The 17,720-nt window shown below is 43.4% G+C and overlaps 2 protein-coding genes across 2 annotated transcripts in view; one reads left to right on the forward strand and one right to left on the reverse strand.

Annotated features, from left to right (window-relative positions):
- LOC310994904 (GTPase IMAP family member 9-like) overlaps positions 1-17,720 on the reverse strand; it is a 119,470-nt gene that overhangs the window by 53,317 nt on the left and 48,433 nt on the right. The gene's annotated exons all lie outside the window — the stretch shown is intronic.
- On the forward strand, positions 16,052-17,220 carry june (JunE proto-oncogene, AP-1 transcription factor subunit; the record flags this gene model as incomplete). The annotated part of the gene is made up of 1 exon (XM_083982945.1): positions 16,052-17,220. The coding sequence occupies exon 1, from the start codon at positions 16,141-16,143 to the stop codon at positions 17,218-17,220; it is 1,080 nt and encodes a 359-aa protein (XP_083839071.1). The 5' UTR covers positions 16,052-16,140.

Genomic DNA, 17,720 nt, shown 5'->3' on the forward strand with positions numbered 1-17,720 from the left:
ACCAAGTATTGCCAGAACTTATGGGCCAAAGTCATGTTATTGTACAGTAAAAATGGAGTATGAGGCACTTTTCCCGTAAAGAAAAAAACAAAAAAACTAGAGATGCAACTTTGAGTCTTAATTTCTCCAAAATGATACAGTAAAATTGTTTGATAATGACTGTGGAAGTAGCCAGGGTGGTCCTGAAGTCACCTGTACCAAGTATTGCCAGAACTTATGGGCCAAAGTCATGTTATTTTACAGTAAAAATGGAGTATGAGGCACTTTTCCCGTAAAGAAAAAAACAAAAAAACTAGAGATGCAACTTTGAGGCTTAATTTCTCCAAAATGATACAGTAAAATTGTTTGATAATGACTGTGGAAGTAGCCAGGGTGGTCCTGAAGTCACCTGTACCAAGTATTGCCAGAACTTATGGGCCAAAGTCATGTTACTGTACAGTAAAAATGGAGTATGAGGCACTTTTCCCGTAAAGAAAAAAACTAAAAAAACTAGAGATGCAACTTTGAGGCTTAATTTCTCCAAAATTATACAGTAAAATTGTTTGATAATGACTGAGGAAGTAGCCAGGGTGGTCCTGAAGTCACCTGTACCAAGTATTGCCAGAACTTATGGGCCAAAGTCATGTTATTGTACAGTAAAAATGGAGTATAAGGCATTTTTCCTGTTTAAAAAAAACTGAGATGCAACTTTGAGGCTTAATTTCTCCAAAATTATACAGTAAAATTGTTTGATAATGACTAAGGAAGTAGCCAGGGTGGTCCTGAAGTCACCTGTACCAAGTATTGCCAGAACTTATGGGCCAAAGTCATGTTACTGCACAGTAAATATGGAGTATAAGGCTCTTTTCCTGTTTAAAATTCATAAGGCCCTGTTAGGTAGGTACACGGGAACACACACACACACACACACACACACACACACACACACACACACACACACACACACACACACACACACACACACACACACACGGGAACACACGCGCGCGCGCGCGCACACACACACACACACACACACACACACACACACACACACACACACACACACACACACACACACCTTGCCTTTGTATTATCCGCGTCTTACTTTGAAAACCGGAAGTCATCTCGCTTGGTTCTGAACTAGCGTTAGCTTCGTCAGTGGACTCGGAGAATTTACCGTAAGTTCTATGATACGGGCGCAGTTCAAATGTTTGTGCGGCTGGCTTGACTCCGTGAGGAAGAACGACGGCTCACTTGACCGCAGTAATAATTCATAGGTTTCACCTTAACATACACACACACACAGGCCTACATCCACCACACACACAAACAGCTCTGTCCACCGTGCGGTCACACACTCGACCCCTGATTCGCTCTACAACCACTGATGCGCGTATCATGCCACACCGCGACGGTAGTAATCGCTCCTAATTAATAATACGGCGGGAAATATCAATAACAACGTAGGCTTACCTTTGAAAACGGCCCACAAACTGTCAATAGACCCTCATTTTCCTTCTCCCAGTATTATTCCTTTTCTCTTAGCGTTTCTAATGTCCTTTTGTTTTTCCTGCTTTTCTCCTGACGTGCGCCCAGTTGCGTAACCTGATGATTGACGTCTGTCAATCACTTTCCTCCTCTTTCCTTTTTTTCCTCGGGTTAAAATGCCTCCAAACAGGCGATCTATGAGTACGTCCTAACTTAACAGAGAAATAAAACACAGCGAGAGCACAACTAAAATGTGATATTATTGGCAGCTTATTTACAGATTTTACTAATGGAGGAGACAGCTGTCTGTCTGCTGCTCCAGCACCGCAGCACCGACAGGATCAGCACCTGTAGACGTCTGTCTGTCCGCATGTCTCGTCCTTTCCTTGTCCGTGGTCGTGGTGCTGAAATAACGCGGAGCACTTTGCTCTCATTACTTTTGTTGCCAATTTGAATTCAGAATATTATTATAAAGCCTGTAGTTTTTGATTGTGTTAAGATTCCTGTTCATGTTTTATTTTTATTTTTTTATGAAAACCAACTTCAGTCCTCGTTTTTTCTGTTAAGTCCTGGTTTCTTGCCCTGGTAGTGATTTTAACACTTAATGTGTTGTGCGTACCTGGGATGCATAGCGTTTACTGCGTCCTTTCAGGGTTTAAAGCATCAGCGGCACATGGGCAAATAATTTCATGTTTAACAGCATAGGGCCTCATATGAAATATTGAAACGGGCCCCCAGATGTCTAAGGCCGCCACTGGTTGCCATACACTTGCTGGGACAGCCAATTGGTTTGTGTTGGTTCCATGTACATAGAACTGACCACCATGTCCCTTATGTTTCTACCTCTCTTATAGCAGAAGCGAGGTCTGGACGAGGATAGATGATTCAAGCTGGGGTCACATTCAAGTACTTTCCAATGTTTAGTGATGATCTGTTTGACTTGTCTCGATACTGTGGAATACTCAGAAACATAGGTCGTGGTATTTACATTTACATTTTCATTTTCATACTGTTTCGTGGGAGGATTTAATAATTCTTCTCTATCTCTTCTGTTGGCTTTTGCCATAGCACTGTAAATCATAGATTTATCATATCCCCTCTGTAGAAATCGTTCAGCCATTTCTTGTGCCTTAGCGTGATAGTCCCCTTCGTTGTTACAGATTCTTCTCAACCTGATAAATTGTCCATAAGGGATGTTGTTGATGAGGTGATCAGGGTGGAAACTTTCAGCATGTAAAACTGTATTTCTGTCAGTGCTTTTACGATAGAAACCTAACCCAAGAGGACATTATAAAACAACTACTGAGAAGAGAGGCTTTTTGGATAAACGAACTCTCCACTGTCGAGCCGTATGGTATGAATGACTCTCAGGACTTGAGCTGTTTTCTTTGAACTGGATTGTTACATTTATTGTTGTTGTGTGATACATTGTACCCGCTGGGTGATTGTGATTACGTTGCGCTACTCATAACTTGGCTTTCTATTATATTGTATTGTATGTGATGGGTGTATTGCTTCCCTTTTTGATTTATTTGAGTGTTGCTATATTGTACATATCATATGATAACCACAAGTGTTTTTTAAAACTTTTTTGCCATCTGTTGATGGTTTGGGTCATGTGACCGAAGGTATATGAACACACCCAGCAACGCCAGAGGCGAACCTGACGACGCTGAAAGCGAAACGCGTTGTTCATTAATAAAGTATATCAGCAGAGTCTTATCAGTGTGCGGTGGCCGTCTTTTTCTATTGACAAATTTCATGTGTTTGACTTTACTGACGTATCGTCATTCACAACCAAAGTTTGAATGTAGAACCTTGTTTATTTTGTGCTATTGCTAGTTTTACTTCAGTAAAAGCAGGGACTACCCTGATGGAATCCAGTGAGTATACTGTGTTCACAGTGCACTACATGCTAGAGCGCTGAGTGAGGAATCTGATTTGAGACACAGGCTCTCTCTCTGTCTCCTGTACAGTATGATGTCATCAGGCCTGTTTGTTCAGATGATGTCAGGGCAGCTGATAACTCTCAGATGTGCGAGAGAGATTTTTTCCATTACATCTGGTCAACCTTCTCCCTGAGCAGCCAGGACTCGGAGGGATGTCGACTCTGCTCCACGCTGGATACAAACACTATCAACTCTGATTGAGCACAAGTCAGTTTTCAGTCTGATGCAGTGAACCACACTCCCATACTGTCATGGTCAGAAACGTTTCATTCACTGCCTGCTGCACTATTTCTACTGATGGGTTCTGTTGCAGACTCGCATTTGAAAACCGGCTGCGTCACAGCGGCACAACTGTGCCTTTAAATTTTCTTTTGTTTCCCAACATATCCCAAGATTGGTAATGAAAATGGTACGGCAGCAAACAACCAATCAAGAGCCTGGGGATTACACTGCTGTTAGCTAGTCTGGGGCCGTTGACTGGCTGTTTTGGTAGGAAACGGATCCAGGGCGAGAGAGACAGACCTTTCCGTCAAAATAAAAGCACCGAGCTAATAAAATACAGTAAAACTCTTTAATTTAAGGAATATAATTTACAAGAAAGTCCTCTATCCATTAAGTTAACATTTTGCTTTTATTGTATTACAAGTTAAAGCAGAAGTAAGCGATCCGGTGGTTTTGGCTAACTTCTTGTCAGCCGATCTATTGGTCCTCGTCCCTACGTCACCACATTCACACGCATCCCTTGGCTGCACACACAGCCCTTCATGCCGTTCTCTCCTCATTGGATAAAGGTTGTAGGATACAAGGAAAGTTTTCTCCTCGGCTTACAGCAGAGCAGAGTGACTGACAGACCCGTGTTTCAGACCAAACACAGATGTAAATGATTGCTGTCGGAAGATATAGCCTAACTATTTAAGACTTATATTAACACAAACATTCCGCTTACTTCTGCTTTAATGTTTATTTTATAAGTTTTATGTTGGTGAACACTTTTATTTTGGTGATTTCGGTATCCGCTACAGACAGGAACCAGAATGCAGATGAAATTCGGAGGTAACAGACACCAGGCTCTTCGCTTGTCTGAAGAGCCTGGTGACGCGAGGCTAGCTGTTAGCTTAGTTCAACCAAAGATACTCTTGTGACAAGATGGCTCATTACAAGCAGCACCAATGACATGAAATGGTATACACTTCCTGTCTCCTAAGTGGGCGTGGTCGCCTGCACACCCACCTCTTTTCTAAATGTTGTGATTATGTGTGTGAAGTGTGAACAGATAAAAGTTGTTGGTAGAAGTAGCCTAAGCTTTGTGAGCTATTATATTTTCTTCTGCATATTACTTTCACAGCTAACAGTCATGTTTAGCATTACAAAAATTAGCGCAGGCAGGCATCCACAAACGTAACCTAGGAGAACTGTGCCAGATTTCGCAATGTGTGTTGTTGAGTGTGTTTTATGTTGTGTCAAAATGTTCAGAAGATACATGGCTTGTTAAAAAAATGACTAATATTTACTTCTAAAAAAACATATCTTTATATCTAAACCATATCTTTGAGACAATGGTTAAAGCAGATATCAGCTTCACGGCCGTTTCGGCTAATGCTGCGTTCAAGGCAGGCTTTTGAAACCGTAAGTTACAGCTTCAAGTCACAACTACGACTTGGTAGCGTTCCAGGTAACCCGTAGCTCGTGTTTTTACCATCCTGTTGTCTGTGAAAGTTCCCTATAACGGCCACTCGTAACTTCCGACCCGTGAACTCGTACCAGATCGAACTGGTATGACTTCACAGGAAGGAAAAACACAAAGTACGAGTTTCTTTGAACGCACCATGAGTTAGCAGCCCCCGCCCTTGTCAGGCATCAATTGGTCCTCGTGCTACGTCACCACATTCACGCGCATCCCTTGGCTGCACACACAGCCCTTCATGCCGTTCTCTCTCCTCATTGGATAACACTTGTATCCCACAAGGAAAATTTTCTCCTCGGGTTACAGCAGAGCAGAGTGACGGAGAGACTCGTGTTTAGGCTGAAATACTTCATGTAAGTGATTGCTGACGGAAAATAGGACTATTTAGGACTTATATTAACAAAAAACATTCCACTGATATCTGCTTTAAGATATCTGTTAAAAAACAAATAAGTCTTGAACCATCAGGTTATAATAGAAATATCTTTTTCTCTCTCTCTCTCTTTTTTTTTTTTTTTTTCTTACCTCAAACTTTGTGATGTGACAGTAAGGGAAGACACAGCTGGTGATACAGAGTGAAAATCCTTTGTGGGTTTGGACTCCAGAATTTTCATTCTGTCATGCACGACCTCGGTTTTATTAGACTCATCTTGTTACTGTTGGCAGTAGCATTTTACTGTCTTTGTAGCCATACTAATGTTGGTTGGTCAAACAATTCAATTTAAAGTGAAATATTTCTACAACAAATGGACTGGATGGATAAAAGAAATGTTCAAGCCAATAACAGAAGTATTTGGGGGGGGGGAAATAAGCTTTTGCAGTCTTGCTGACCACTTAGAGTGGCTCTCATTGGAAGCCACATAAACCAATTGGCAAACATGCATTCATACAGCATTTTCCCCTATGCCCATAGGGCTTTTCAACCCCCCACACCCCACACTCCAACTCATACATCTTCACACCACTGACACATTTGGGACTCTTAGTCTTAGCTCCATACAGCATTAATAACAAGCCTGTATTAGCACTTAGTCCCAGTTAGTTGGCATTAAAAGGCATCAATGTGGTCCAAAGTCATGCCAAGCAACACAATGAGCTGGTTGTCACATGATTTTCTGATCCTATATTTAGATAAAGCTGAGGTGCTGGTGTTTGGGCCGGGCTTACAGACACCAGTTTGATCAAGTAGCAGCCGATATGGCTCTCAACAACTGTGGGATTTGCTGAAATCTGGCAGCCAGGATTGGCATTACATTTGATCCATCTCCCTCTTTACATCTGAATCTTAAAAACATAACTAAGACTGCCCTTATCTAACAAAGGTAGGCTTACATCTTTTCTGTCTATAATATTCAAACCTTGTCCAGCTGAGCCCTGCAACCAACAATTTTATCTACAACTGAGACATTTGACCACAGCGGACTTGGCTCCATATCCATGTCAAATCATTATGCTAAATCTTACATTATGTTAAACTTAAAGCAGAAGTAAGCGGAATGTTTGTGTTAATATAGTCTTAAATAGTTATATCTTCCGACAGCAATCACTTATATAGAGTGTTTGGTCTGAAACACAGGTCTGTCAGTCACTCTGCTCTGCTGTAAGCCGAGGAGAAAACTTTCCTTGTATCCTACAAGCTTTATCCAATGAGGAGAGAGAACGGCATAAAGGGGCGGTCCTCTCTGTGTGTGCAGCCAAGGGATGCGCGTGAATGTGGTGACGTAGGGACGAGGGCGGGGACTGCTAACTCCATCTGCTGACAGGAAGTTAGCCAAAACGACCGGATAGCTTCTGCTTTAATCTTAAATGTCTGATTTTGCTTCCCACAATGCACCTGTCCAGTCTGTTCTCAGAATTAAACAAGGAGCTGGCTGCAGGATGTTGTTATTGTGCCCCCTCTCTTTGACCACCCCCCCCGCTCATATCAGATGGACTGACATAAAACTCCAGGAGGTATATTTACCTCCCACCAAATTCTCCACCGCGAGTCTCAGCCTCAGTCCTCTATCAAACCACAAGTATGTACAGTAGAGTCCACGTTGCCCTGCCGACAAGATTACTGTAAAGGTTCTGATCACCACTGCAACTCTCTAACCATCTGTTGTTTATTCCCTCAAGCACATGGCGCCCAGCCTGTGTGCTTCTCACTCCTTCTCTCTCTATTTTTATGTCTTTTCTCCTCCCTGTCCTGTCCCTTCATTCAGATCTTCAGTACTGGTCCACCTTGCTCTCACCTCGCCCCATGGTTTGTACTCTCCCTTGTTTACGGATCAGCCCAGTCTCAACCAAATGTCCTCGACTGACTCACTCAGTTACGTAGATCATCTTCCAGGACATTTCCAGGATACAGCTCATGACAGACAGGAATCACACCATGCAACAATATGTTCCTCACTGTGGAAGTATCATACATTATGTGCTTAATCCAAATCAATTGGCCTACCTCCAGCTTGTCATCCATGTAGGCCTACCTAGTCGGCATGTACCCGAACCCAAATACGTTATTCGGAAGAACACAAATAATACTTTGATCTACAGTAGAACAGTTTTTCTGTCCAGAGTTTCTCCTCATTATTCGGGAGCTTTTTTCTAAAGAAAAAGAAACTTGGATGTGTGTTTTGAGCATGGTTTTGAGCCAACTACAAGAGATTAAAACAAAACAGCTGAAACTTTTTTTCAGCACATCATGGCACTGGAGTCTGTAAACACACAAGCGGTAAGAAGCACTGGCCGTCTGAAAAACTTTGTGTCACGTAACATTTAAGCCGTCACCTCACCTCCCTTCACTGATCAACTACCAGGCGGTGGCAGAGTCACTGGCTGTACGCTGCGGTCACAGCGGGTCCCTCTTTTTTTTCTTTTATCGCCAACGAGAGTTATTAAATAGTCCGCTCAGCCGCTTATTGTGAAAGACGTATGATTTTAACGGTAAAAACAACATTAAAGTATAAGTAATCGATTTAATATGTATTTATCTCGTAAGTGACCATGGTATAAGCGGGATAATGCCCTTCGAGGTGTCCGATTATCAGAAATTAATGGACTTTGCGGAAACAACCGGTTCACGCCTCCTCGTCCATTAATTTCTGATAATGGACACCTCGTCGGGCATTATCCCTTACGTATTCCCGTTCTAGTTAGCCGAGAGCTAAAGCGGAAGTTAGCCGGCTAGCTCGGTGGAAGTCTGAATCCTTGAATACAAATAGTGTATTGGCTGTACACCCCTACGTATACCTTGTGACCTGAAATGGGCCTCCCTCCTTCCCTAGAAGCTGGTCCTGCAGCTCTTCTGAGTTAATCTTAATGCTTCTGTGGGGCAGACATGTAGAGTCCCTAGGAGGGAAATTATCTTTTCTGTGGAAAGGTCTCCGCGTTCTAGTCCAGACCAGCAGTCTGCACTGTGTGGTCCAGGTTCTAGATGGCACTGAAAAAAGGGTTTCAGGATAGTCCATGTGGACTGGTTCACAAGTATCATTGCAGCTGATCCAGAGTGAGAGAGGCGAGGAACAAGTGAGATGAACAGCATCCTGATCAGCTTCCCTCTTACTCTTCTCTTGGATCTTCAAGGTGGAACTTCTGTCCATCACCTTTGGTGGACACTGTGTCCTCTTCCACCTCCAGGATCTCTGTTTCCTTAGGTCCCCTGTGGAGAGTGACTGGTGGTGATGTTATAGTTATTGTACACGGTTGGTTTTGACATTGTGCTTTGCTGCTGGACACAATCCATTCAAACCATCCAGAGTTCATGCTGCTTTTCTATGTTCAGCCCCTCCAGGAGGTTCTTCATCCATCTTTACTGCGGTCCAGCCCTGTCAACATCCCTCAGTTAGTCTCAACACCAAGATAATGGAGCTGATTGTCAACTCCTTTCACTTAATACTACACAGTTCATATGTAAATATTGCTGTAAAGCCTGAGGATCCTCTGTGTCAACCTTGAAGAAGATGAATTCCTTTCTTAAACCTGGGCTCTCCATCTTCTATGACTTACACATCTGTAAAACAGCTTTACTACCAGTTTCCCATCACAGGTAGGATGACAAATCACTGTTACACTCTCTCCCCCAGGAAGCAGCAAGATCTTCATGTCTCCAATAGACATTTTCGGCATCACATCATTTATAGTATGGACCCCCTGCATTGTCTTAGGAATGAAGTCCCATTCCTAAATCCAGTAGAAGACATTTGGGATGTGGACAGGGGACTGATGCAGCTGATGAATCTGCAGAGATAAACACGTCAACATGGAGCAGAGAGAATCAGAGGGAAGCTCTTCACATTTTATGGAATCCATGACATAAAGAATCGATGCTGCTCTCATAGCAAAGAGGATCCAGAACGTCACAGTTACAGTACATAGCAAACATAAACTTCATATGAACTCCAAGCATCAGATTTATGTTTGTTCAGTTATTTTCTCCAACATGTTTTCCCTCTCCTGAAAGATGACTCAGTTCATCTTCTTCTCAACAAGCAGTGTACACATCAGCTGTGTGTGTGCTTGCACGTGTTCATGTGTGTGTGTGTTGGCTGCTCCACCTACAGTAAGAACTATAATTAGCTTGCCCTGCCAAAGTAAACATTATCTACCATTGCACACACACACACACACACTGGTTATTTGTTGGTTGATTTTCAGACAGAACATTGTGCGATCAAAAATGAAAATGAACAGAAACAGAGCGACATGAGGACCTGATCAAACTGGTGAGACAACACGTCTCCTTTGTTTCCAGGAACAGGAACATTACAAAAATCAGAGAGAACTTCTCTTTCCACGATTACACCACAAGTGAAGCTTAAAGGGATAGTTCACCCAAAATTGAAATTTCACTCATTATCTACTCACCCTCATGTCAACTAAGAGCTGTGAGAATGTTCAGAGTCCTCTGTGCCTTCTCTGAGTTACGGGGGGGTCCGCGCAGCAGTATTTGTCCATATAATGGTTGTGAATGGATACCACTTTTCTTCGTCCAAAAAGACACACCAAAAAACATCCAAATACCTCCATACTGCTCGTCTGTAATGTCCCTCTTGTATTGAAGCCCCAACATGAGATATCGTTCCGCCGATTTGCACTGACACAGGAAGAGCAGTGAACTGAGACACTGGGAGCTTCTGCTACAAACAAGCTTAAAATATAGACTTATTTCATTTTTTTCGGAACAATTTCTCATGTTGGGGCTTCGATACAAGAGGGACATTACAGACGAGCAGTATGGAGGTATTTGGATGTTTTTTGGTGTGTCTTTTTGGACGAAGAAAAGTGGTATCCATTCACAACCATTATATGGACAAATACTGCTGCGCGGACCCCCCCGTAACTCAGAGAAGGAACGGAGGACTCTTAGTTGACATGAGGGTGAGTAGATAATGAGTGAAATTTGAATTTTGGGTGAACTATCCCTTTAATGCTCCACCACTTTATGCCGTCACGTAAAGAAATGATTCCTGTCACACATTGAGTAACAAGCAAGGAACTAATTCACCTTAAAAGCTGCTCATACCTGAACTATAGCCTCTGACAAACACAGTGAGTTCCTGTAAGTTTAAAGCCCCATACAGTATAAAGGTAGATGTCCATGTGTAGTGTGATTATAAAGCAGCTTTAGGTTCTATATCAATACTGTGAAAGTATCAAAGCCTCAGTCCACAGCTTTTATTCAGAGACAGCACCAATTTTCAAATCTAGAGAAATTCTTTATGTCATTACAATAATTACTGTGTTCTTTGGGTTATCTGTCAGTTGTGTGACTTCCTCCTTACAGGGTGGCCCATGCAAAGACGCTATTGGACTACATGGCGGTAGGGGCTGCTGGACATTACATTGCTATTTCCTCATTTTCCCCCAACTCTGCATCTAGTCTGCAGAATCTCTGCCCTGCGGTGTGAGTGTGTGTGTGGTGAAAAAAGGGGGTTTGGTTTGTTCTGTAACAGAAGAAGCGTTACCTCACAATTTGATCCATGATTCTTAAAGTGCTCACTCTTCCATAGCTTCAGTGTTTCTGCATTAAAGGGATAGTTCACCCAAAATTGAAATTTCACTAATTACAGTATCTACTCACCCTCATGACGACTAAGGGCTGGGAGAAGTTTCAGGGTTATCTGTGGCTTCTCTGAGTTACAGGGGGTCTCGGCGTAGCAGTGCATGTCCGGTTGCAAATGGATACCAACTGTCTTCGTAACAAAAAGACACACCAAAAAACATCCAAATACCTCCATGCTGCTCGTATGTAATGTACGTCTTGTAAATTGTCCCGAAAAAAATTAAATAAGTCTATATTTCAAGCTTGTTTGTAGCGGAAGCTCCTCTTCCCGGTTCGTCAAATTTGGACGAACCAGGAAGAGGAGCTTCGAGAAGCTTCCGCTACAAACAAGCTTGAAATATAGACTTATTTCATTTTTTTCGGGACAATTTCGCTTTCCGGGGCTTCAATACAAGATGGACATTACATACGAGCAGTATGGAGGTATTTGGATGTTTTTTGGTGTGTCTTTTTGTTACCAAGACAGTTGGTATCCATTTGCAACCGTTATATTGACATGCACTGCTACGTCGAGACCCCCTGTAACTCAGAGAAGCCACGGATAACTCTGAAACTTCATTTCAATTTTGGGTGAACTATCCCTTTAACAGCAGGAAAAGAGACAAACTAAGGTCACTTGCCACTGCTTTTTCATTTCAATAAAAAGAAAAAAAAAAGGGAAATTTGTGACAAAACAAAACCCCCCCCCCATCTGTGAACATGAGATCAATTTTCATCAGTTTTGATGGAGAGGACAACTCCCATGTTACCACACTCTTTTGCTCCACCCCTGACAGCTGTGTTTAAAACCAAGCATCAGGATTTTTTGTAACTTCCTGCCTAAGCCCCGCCCACCCAGGTGACCCACAGTCCAACACACACACATCACATCAGGCCTGTTGTTAGTGGAGCTCCAGAGAGAGGCCTGAGAGAAGAGATGTAAAACTACACTGCGATGGCTTTTGGTTCAGCAAACCACAAACACATCTTCTACTGGATCAGCACAGACACTGAGGGAGAGGAAAATATGGACCTGTCATTATTTCTACTTAGCTGATATCAACTAGTAATGATAGAGGCAGCACAACATCCTTTCATTCATCGTTTCCTCTTCTGGTGCTTTCCATATTTGTGAAAGCATGCCTCCTTCATTACGCTGCAGCCGCTGTCTTACTGGAAATGAAAGCTTGAATTGCCTAAAGCCTCTGCCTACACTGCATCTTCATTATCATTGTTAGGATTACTGTTATGATTGTATATTTTACATTTTCTGTCCCTCACTTAGCTCATTTAGTAAAGTGGTTCTTAACCTATCAACTCACTCATGAGTCACACGGCAGTGACAGACCTTGTAGCAGTGTAACATGAAGTTATCCTCTGCAGCAAACACACAGCATGAACCAACAATGTTAATTAAATATATTCATATTTTTTGGTAAATGCTGAACTGAATAAATTAGTTTGCGAATGATGAATGTGAATGTGAGTGGTATTATATTTTACAACAGTATTCCAGCACACTGCATGATGTCTCCATAGGCCACATCGCTACAGACACAGATTTTAATGTTTAAGTCAGTTTGGTGAAGCAGTTTTACAAACTTACAAGAACTTGTACTCATGCAAACTGTGTCCTTCAGGTATATTTCCATATGCCTATCTCTTCCCTGCACCTTGTTTTGGTTTATTTTTTTTAACTTTCAGCAGAATATGTGGTAAAAAGCCTCTCGATCTCGACATCTTTTTCTTAGTTTTTTGTTTTAAATGTGACTCATGCCTTTGATTCTTCAGTGGTACAATAACTCCTTTGGTTTGGAAGTGGCAGTGACTTGACTGGTGGTGATGTATTAAAAAAACAGAACAAATCACAAATGTGGAGTTAATAAAATTTAATAAATAAGTTAATTTTTGAAACTACAGACATATAATTTATTAATTGTATTATTAGTATTAGAAATGAACTGAACATGAGCTCCTGACCTAAACTTAACTCTGTTTTTGCTCTGGCTCTGTGCTCTGTTTGTCCCAGTGGTCACCATGACAGCTTCCAGACATAGGCTACACCAACTTTGCATGAAACCAGCACTGTGCCAGGATCAGTTGAATGTATTGGTGCACTTGGCCCATGTTCACATGCTGTGTAGCCTACACCTGGAGCTGGTAGACCTGTTTTGGGAAACAACCACTTCCCATTCAACAGTAGTTACGATTACTTGCATTGTGTTGTGTCATGTCAGGTCCACCTCCAGCTGACCATGGCTCACATCTGTTTCCTGATGAAAACGTGTGAATCTGCGTGTGAGATTAACTGGAAAATCGTTATCTAATATATTCAGAACTACTTTGTTGTTTGTTTTCTTAAATCCAGTGCCCACCCCCCCTTAAAGAAACCTCGACCAATCCGGATCCCTCAGTTTGGGAACCACTGATTTAATTATCAATCCTTTTTAATACAATAAAAGGTGAACAAATTATATCATATTTTGAGACATGGCCGTGTAAACAAATGACTTCATTAGAAATGTGGGAATAAGCTAATGGACAGAAAACGTCAGAGTGACTCACTTTATGAGAGAGAGAGAGAGAGAGAGAGAGAGAGAGAGAGAGAGAGAGAGAGAGAGAGAGAGACTCCTCTCTCTCTCTTTGACTCAGTATGTGTAGTCGGACGGCTCGCGGCAGCTCTCTGTCTCTCTCTGTGAGTATTAACCTTCATCACTAGTTGTCATTGTCCGCGTTAAGAAGCTGATGTTGTGTCATGTTGTCACGTTGTGTGTCAGGTTAAACTAACCGCCGCTCCGCTCCCCTCCGCTCCGTCAGTTAGTCCCGGCGCTTCTTCCTCCATCAGCGGCGCTGCGTCGCTCCGCTGCCGGCCTCAACTTATCGCACCGGCGCCGACTAGATCATGGAGCCCATGTGCGGTCGTTGAATAGTTAGAATCGTATTATAAGAACTGATTCTGATGTGAGTTATTGTTTTTTTTGGTGAATAAAATTCAGAAAAGAAAAAGAAAAGTCTTCTAGTGGCTACTTTATTTTTAAATGTAGAGGAACATACGCTACAGTAGAAATAAGACACATAAAGAAAAATACAGGTAGAGCAACTAATGTTTCTGTTGGTGTTGATTTTTCTTATTACCGCGTGTTGTCAGATTAATAATAAGAAATGTTGATATGTTGGGGTTTAGAAACGCAGTTGTCGTGACGCTCTTTGTCCAGTAGAGGGCGGTGACTAGTGGCGCAGGCAGGCAGCGACATCCTGATGTTATTAGATACCTGGCTATTATCAATAGTTGTGACTGTGTGAGAAGTGCGTTGTGTCTCTTGAGGAGACTTTATTTGATCCAACAGCTTCGTCTTAAGTTGTCACTTTCTGAATAGTTTGCATTGCAACACATAAATCAAAAGTCAAAGTGCACATTGGTCCCTCTGTAAAGCAAGAGAACACATTAGTAGTAATGACAGAGTTGTAGTCGTGCAGGAAAAATGGCCTCAAGGAAAATAAATCAATCCAAATGTAAGGGCTCAAGTTTGCAGCTGTCATCGTGTGTATGTAAATATCAATTTACACATTTGGGAATATCTGTCTTGTGGCTTTATATTCAGAACATGTGTGAATATTTTCAACACTCAAGTTCACTTTGTTTTGACGAGCTCTCCCATGCTGTATCTTCAACAACACAAATGTTAATATTTCCAACAAGTGAAGTCTTTACACATTTTTTTCTACATTTTGTTTTTACCTCACTCTAAATGCTCAGAGGATTTTTTTTTATTTTTTTCCTTCACCCTGACATGCTGCTCTGATTCATTCTCAGGAAGCAAATGTTTGAGATGATGATGATGATGATGATGATGATGATGGACCTGAGCTGAGTCAGATCCTCACACGTCTGGTCCATGGACGGTTTAGCTGCTGGATGACACAGTGTGTGGCCTTTTGCTTTGTGCTGTAGCTTCAGCTCTTTAAGCTCTGTGGATAGGCTTCACATCAAGTCCCACTGACCGCTCACATTACCCACCACTGTAATTGTTCTTCCTGTCGCTGCTAGCTGACTTCAGAGACGTCTCGTCCTAATGGAGGGTGAAATCTAAAGTCCTGAAAAGTGTTTTCCAAAGATCTTATATCAAACTTTATCTGTCTGGATCAACACTTCAAATAAAACACAGGAGAGGTTCAAATGTGGACCTTTAAATGGACCCTTTAGAGGTTTTGACCACTAGAAAGAAACGACTGTAGAAGTGCATTCGCATGTCACGTTTGTGCAAGCAAAACACTGAACTGCAATTACACAACGCTGCCATGTTGTTTTGGGCAAATGAATGAGGTGGAAATATCTACAAGATAATGTTGTCCACATTTTTAAAAATAACCACAAAGGAACCATATTAGAACATTTCATGAGAACCTGTAGGGATATTAATTTCCAGTTAATTTTATGAAAGGAAAAGTCAGCATGACGGAATGAAAGAGGAACATTTGTGGAAAAAATGTGTGGATGATGTACAGTGAGAGAAAATGTGGATTTAATAACATGAAATGAAGTAATTCATGCTGTTTGTTCTCAGCCGGACACTTAACAGTAAACATGATGTTTGTGAAAGTGAAACAGGAATCAAGAGAAAGCAGTGGAACTAACGGTTTTACAAAACTCAGCTTCATTTTCCAATCGGAGATAACAAACAACATGTATAGATACACACACACAGACACACACACACACACTGGGAGAGAGCGGTAGAGGGAGAGAATCAGCAGTCCTCCAGTTTACACCTCAGTAATCTGTCTGCTCTCTGTCCTCATGGTCCTCCTCTTCCTCTCACTGATATGTTTGTTTTTCCTACAGGGACACTTCGTCTCCTCCTCCTCCTCCTCTTCTCCTTCTCATCTTGGTTTCTTCCTCTCTTCATCCTGCCTTCATCCTTCAGCCGCTGACGTCGGTGGAACATTTCAATCTCCTCTCATATTCAGGTTAATCTAATTATGAAGATTTCCTCTGAGATGCCTCTTCGTCAATGATGGCCAAGATGGAGACTCCATTCTACCACGACGAACACCCTGCCGCTGTCTCCAGCTACGGCCACATCGCCGCCGAGTACGAGCGTTACTCGGCCAACAAGATGCTGATGGGTAAGAAGGCCATGTCCATGGCGAGCGGTCACCACTTCCCAGGAGGGAGAGGCGGGAGCCATAGCAACCTGGGACTTGCCGGCAACAGCTCCTTGATGGCCTCGGCCTCTGCGGCGGCGGCGTCTTCGGGGGACATGAACCTGCTGAAGCTGGCGTCCCCCGACCTGGAGCACCTGATCATCCAGTCCAACCAGGGTCTGGTCACCACCAGCCCCGTGCCCAACGCCCCCAACCCCTTCATGTACCGCAACCAGGCCACCAACGAGCAGGAAGGGTTCGCCGACGGCTTCGTGAAAGCCCTGGCAGACCTTCACAAGCAGAACCAGCTGGTGGGCGGCGGCCCCATGTCCCCGTCCTCGTCCTGCACCGTCTCCCTGCAGGCGTCCTACCAGAGGAACCTGATGTCCGCCGACATGCCCGTCTACACCAACCTGGGCAGCTACAACCCGGGGCAGATGCCGTACCCCGGGGGGCAGATAGCGTACGGCGGCGGCGGCGGGCCGGACGGAGCCCCTCAGCCGCACAGCAGAGGCCTGGACGCCCCTCAGACCGTCCCCGAGGTCCCTCACCCGCCGGGAGACCCCATGTCCCCGCCCTCCCTGTCCCCCATCGACCTGGAGACCCAGGAGCGGATCAAGGCCGAGCGCAAGAAGCTCCGCAACCGCATCGCCGCGTCCAAGTGTCGCAAGCGGAAGCTGGAGCGGATATCCCGCCTGGAGGAGAAGGTGAAGGTTCTGAAGAACCAGAACTCGGACCTGGCCTCCACCGCCGCCATGCTGAGGGAGCAGGTCGCTCAGCTCAAACAGAAGGTCATGAGTCACGTCACCAACGGCTGCCAGATCGCCGTGGGCTCAGCTCCCTCCACCAAGTCTGGAGGTGGAGGAGGAGGAGGAGGAGGAGGAGGAGGAGGAGGAGGAGGAGGAGGAGGAGGAGGGGGCACCAGCAGCGAGGACTCCAGCTGCTGAGCAGACAGGACGGGGGAGATAACAAGTTATTTCACAATTTTGGGTATTTTACCAAAATGTTTTATTTTCTTGCTCCTGCAGAGCGAGCAGCGAGCGAGCAGCTCTGCGTCAACGGCGTCTCAACCAGACAGATGGATGTTTAAAGGGATTTACGCTGCCTGACAGTAAATCACCGTCAGTCATCCAACTGGAGGAGGCAGAGCTGAGAGGAGACCCAGCTCCAAACTTTGGATTTTTAATTTTGACTGTGAATATTTAAACAACAAATGCAGAGGGACTGACTCTACAGACTGTTGCTGTTAAGAGACCTGATCTATTTATTTGATGGCAGTTTGCAGCCCGATGATGATATTCTTTATAAACTGAACTGGAAACTGAGAGGTGATTTTCCAGCACTGGTAAATATTTTTATTTATAGTAAAAAAGGAGACAAAACAGAGAACCAGAGGCAAGAAGAACTCTCATAAAAAAAACATGATCAAAAAAAGTCAGTGATGTGT

This window comes from Trachurus trachurus (genome assembly GCF_905171665.1).
Source record: "Trachurus trachurus genome assembly, chromosome: 12".
Lineage (NCBI taxonomy): Eukaryota > Metazoa > Chordata > Actinopteri > Carangiformes > Carangidae > Trachurus > Trachurus trachurus.